The sequence below is a fragment of a genome, unplaced genomic scaffold, assembly GCF_019419815.1.
Source record: "Pyrus x bretschneideri cultivar Hongxiangsu unplaced genomic scaffold, Pyrus_bretschneideri_v1 Contig3, whole genome shotgun sequence".
Classification (NCBI taxonomy): Eukaryota; Viridiplantae; Streptophyta; class Magnoliopsida; order Rosales; family Rosaceae; genus Pyrus; species Pyrus x bretschneideri.
In genome coordinates this window covers 3,388,928-3,393,996 of record NW_025999612.1, presented here as the reverse complement: position 1 = coordinate 3,393,996, position 5,069 = coordinate 3,388,928, and the positions used below count along the sequence as shown (strand labels likewise).

Sequence of the window (5,069 nt, the reverse complement as noted above, 5' to 3'; positions counted from 1 at the left end):
GAATCGAGATGGCACATTCCCACAAGGGCTGTTTTCTAAATCAGCGAAAGTACATCCTTGATCTTCTTCATGAGGCAAACATGACAGATTGTAAACCTGCTCGAACACCCTTGAATAACAACTTGAAGCTGCAGTTTCATGGTGATCTCATTCCTAACATAGCATACTATCAGCGACTGGTTGGCAAGCTCATTTACCTAACTATCACTCGCCCTGATATAACATATGTTGTGAGCCTTGTTAGCCAGTTCATGCATGCTCCAAACACAGATCACATGAAGATCGTTCACCGTGTGCTTCGCTATCTGAAGGGTTCCATTGGTAGAGGGATCCTCATGCGCAATAATGGTCATACTCAGATCTCAGGATATACAGATGCAGATTGGGCAGGGAACTCTCTCGATCGCAAGTCTATCACTGGTTTTTGCACATTCGTAGGGGGTAACCTTGTCACCTGGAAGAGCAAAAAACAAAGTGTGGTTGCACAGAAGCGGAATATCGTGCTATGGCATCAACGGCATGTGAGCTTACTTGGCTCAAAACTCTACTCTTGGACCTAGGTTTTCCTCACCCGCAACCTATGTCTCTTCATTGTGACAATCAAGTAGCAATGCACATCGCATCCAATCCTGTCTTCCATGAGCGAACTAAACACATTGAAGTTGACTGCCACTATGTTCGGAATCAAGTGCAGTCCAAAGTAATTGCTACACACTTCGTTCGCAGCCATGATCAGCTTGCAGATATCTTCACCAAAGGACTGCCATTTACCGTTTTTCATCATCTCCTATTCAAGCTCGGATCAATTGATCCCTTTGATCCAGCTTGAGGGGGAGTATTGGAAGAAGTTCTAGGGTTAGTCTAAGTTAAATCTCAAACTCTAGTCGGCAGACATAGGTGTATGTATGGTGCACTGCAGTCTAACAACTAAAGTATGGCTGCCATGGTTGTGTATGGCTGTCATAGTTGTCATTCTCACTAATTCAAGGGATTTCTACCTTGCTTTAGTTGTTAGCTTGTTGTCCTTATCTTTAGTTGTTGGTAAAGCATAAATCAAGGAAAGTGTTGTCCCTTGATTTATGCTTCTGTTTTCTCCTTTTCTTCCGCTCATATATATGAGCTTTTCTTGTATCTTGTTTCACATAATGAGAAATAGACATTCAAATTTCAATATTTACTCTCTGAACCTTGATAACTTACTTCTGAGTTACGATGAAATTTATAGTGACATTGGTGATTTGGTAGCTTCTGAGATAGATTTGGTTCGTACTGAGTTTCCCGTCAAATTTGTTTTCGTGCCCTTTCATTTATCTGCAGTATATGCCATTACAGCCTTACAGGTAATTTTATCTATTGAGATGCTTAACTTAAGATTCTGCAATTTGGGTACTCGTAGAGATTTTGTGATTTGAATTACTTATGTTGTATAATATTTTAAATGTGTGATCATTTTGACGTGAGCTCTGTTCTTTCTAACTGTTTCAGATTTCCATTGCGAGCCTTGGTTTGGGTCACATTATACCGAGGAAGATATATCTCCATATTTGATGGATACGTGGAAGAATCCCCCATAAATTGATGACTCATTGTATCTCCCTTCAAAGAATGAGTTCATTCCTAGTGATTTTTCCATCCGCTCTGATAACTTGTGCCTTGATCCTGCAAATATATCGTATCCAAGAAGTATAATTGATGAACCATTAATAAAGTTCTGGTACAAGCTCGATGATTCATTTAAACTTCCGCGGGCAAATACATACTTCCGCATCAATCTCAAGGGTGGATATGCTAATCTGAAAAGTTGTGTTTTGACTGAACGATATATTCTCCTTCTTAAGGATGTGCTGATAACTCTTCTGTACTTGAATACATTTTAGGAAACACTGGTTGCATTAAGTTTATTTAGAATATATCTGCAGTCTCTGTCCAACTTTGTTCAGTTAGAGGGATTTGGATGTTATAGTGGCTTACGATACAGAAGAGAAAACTTGTGTAATTAATTGTCCAAACAAAATATATTCTTTTAATTTTTCATTATATGAATACAAATGTTATTTCTTATCCATATTTCCCTATTTTTAATATTCTCAATATATAGTAATTCGGTTGTAAGAATATGAACTTATGCTGCAATGTAGTTATTTAGTTGATGCTGTATTTCATGAATATAGGTCTTTTTGACCTCAGTGACATGCCGACTTATTTTTTCATATCAAACATGCTTCTGAAATGTCTACATGAGAATAACCTTTGTTCTGTGCGTGCAGGCCATTGTTGCCAAGCTGGAAACTTCTGTCTCTGTGTTCAGTGACAAACTGGAGCTGAAGGTCTATGGATTTAACGATAAACTTCCAGCTCTCTTGTCAAAAGTGTTGGCAACTGCCAAAAGTTTTATGCCAACAGATGATCATTTTAAGGTACATGTGTTGCCTTTTGTTTCCATCACTCCACTCTATGTCTGGTTTAAGTTTGATTTTGCATACCTTGCTTGTTTCTTTTGGCTTGTCCATTGCTAATTGACACTTTAACAGGTCGTTAAAGAAGATATGACATGAAGGTTAAGGAACACCAATATGAAGCCTCTGAGTCACTCATCATACTTAAGACTGCAAGTTTTGTGTCATATTTTTATGATGCAGATGAGAAGTTGCATGTTTTGGATGAATTGTCTATTTCTGATTTGAAGTCATTCATTCCCGAGCTTTGTTCCCAGGTACACTACGCAAATGTACCTATATTTGTTATAGGTTACTGCTGTCAATTTGTGAAACTCAAGTTCTTAACATCATCCTCCAGCCGGGTATATTTTCATGAGAAATCCGTGCGGTTCAGGCTTCTTGACCTCATATTCTTTCACTTTGACATGTAACTTGATAAGTGCAGAGTAGTATGTTCAAGTGAGAGAATCGGAGAGTTGCCCAATAGTTACTTTTGACTTTTATTTAAAAATAATTTTTTATATTTGATTCTACAACTCCATGGCTTGGAGGTTCTGTTTTCTGTATGTGGTGGAGATCAGAATATGTTGTTGTAACTACTTTGTAGGTGATTATTTTTTCCATAACGCATGATATGAATTTTCATGCCAAAAAGTAAATAAGGGAACTTGAGTAAATTTGTTTTCTCTATTAGGTTGGAAGTCTGTACTAAACATTTTTATAATTTCTTTATTTTTAGGTTGAAAGTAAATTTGGGTTTATTTTTTAATTTTTAATTTGTTTATTTTTTTTTAAATATTGAAATGATAGGGCACGATTACAAAATTGTGTCATCATGGATGGAAAAAGTGATATGACAACCTTGTCAGAGAAAAGGCACAAAAAGACCCTTATTTGTGCTCACCTCTCTGAGAACAAAAAGCTATATGATGTCCATTGATCAAGGGCAACGCCTTTAGAGGGCACAAATATAAATATAGTTGATGTACTGTTGCTATTGGTCTATGGGCACCATTGTTGGTACTCTGTGGTCTCAAAGGGCACAGATAATTTATTATGTGCAGTGCCCATATTTTTTGTAGTGACAGTGAACCTGAGGCCAACCAAACCCCCCTCTCTGACACTGGCAACGGCCGCCATGGACTTTGGGCTGCATTGGAACACCTTTCGGATTCGAGACCAAAGATCAAGATATTCTCGAATCCATTGTATTTGAAAATTCCTTCCACTGTTTGATGCTTGATTGATAGAATAACTTACTTGTAATCATTCAAATGGAACAGCGTACGCGATATAGACTTGACTATATATTTCTCCGGTAGCCAACAATATTGACTAGGCGGTCGGAGTGAATGAGTCAACTCGTTGGATAAGTATATATTTGGTGGACGACGTTGAAATATATTCACTTGTATTACTTTGATAAATCCTGGGTTAAACTGATTGAGAGAAAAACGATAGATTTAGCTACATTCATCTGCCTTGTTCATATTGCTATAATATGGCACTATCCTTCTCCATTAAGAATGCGACCACCACGACATACAGAACTTTCATAGAAGCTCTGCGAGCCCAACTAACAGCCGGAGGATCCACATCACATGAGATACCGGTGCTGCGTCGGAGACAAGATGTGACGGATGACCAGCGCTTTGTTCTTGTTAATCTCACCAACTACGACAGTTATACAATAACTGTCGCAATCGATGTGGTGAACGCTTACGTGGTGGGTTATTGTGCCGGTACTCGTTCCTACTTTCTTCGAGATCCTGCAACTCATCCGCCTCCACTCCATGGATTATTCCCCGGCACCACGCGGACTATGCTGCCCTTCGCCGGGGACTACCTCGGGCTTCGCAGAGCTGCTGCCCAGGAGGGACTACAACAGAATACAAACCATAACCGGGCAGCAGGGTCACGTATACATGAGAACATACCTATGCGTGAGCGGATCCCGCTGGGGCCCGGAGAACTAGATAACGCCATCAGCCAGTTGCGCTACGCAGAATCTGCATCCTCCCAAGCCGCCGCGTTTATTGTGATTATTCAAATAGTCTCTGAAGCCGCAAGGTTCCGGTACATTCAGGGACAAGTCCGCGACCGCATACGTGACGGAACTTCCGCTGTGCCGGACCCTGCAATGCTCAGCCTCGAAAACAGTTGGTCTAATCTTTCCGAGCAGATCCAGATGGTACCGGCCAATCAATTACTCTTCATCAATAATGGGTCTGTTCAGATCCGAAAAGCCGACAATAGTATTGTCCTAGTAAAGAGTGTTGACTCAGACGCCGTTCGCGGTGTCGCGTTTCTGCTTTACTGCGGAGGCAACCCTCCTGCACCGAACAGTGAGAGTGCCCGGACGTCCAAGAAGAAGAGATAGACGGCTCACTGATCTATCATGTTATGGTGGACTTTTCTTTTTTAATTGAATGGATTTTTCTTGCTTTTAAGTTGGTCAGCTTGTGGTGACCGTTAGGAAAATATATTTTCATTTTCACAAATGAATAAAGTTACACTTTGGTGTATATACAAATTGTGTAGACTAAGTCATAACAACTTTCAAACTAAGAGGAATCATATCATAACAAACTAACAGTTTTCTTAACTTCTAAGTATTATCACTAGAAAATG

General features: G+C 39.7%; 1 protein-coding gene across 1 annotated transcript; it reads left to right on the top strand.

Moving 5' to 3' along the window:
• Positions 1-3,939: 3,939 nt before the first annotated feature.
• Positions 3,940-4,818, top strand: LOC125479645 (ribosome-inactivating protein bryodin II-like). The gene has a single exon (XM_048589268.1). It carries the CDS (start codon positions 3,940-3,942, stop codon positions 4,816-4,818), a length of 879 nt encoding a protein of 292 aa, XP_048445225.1.
• Positions 4,819-5,069: the final 251 nt, after the last annotated feature.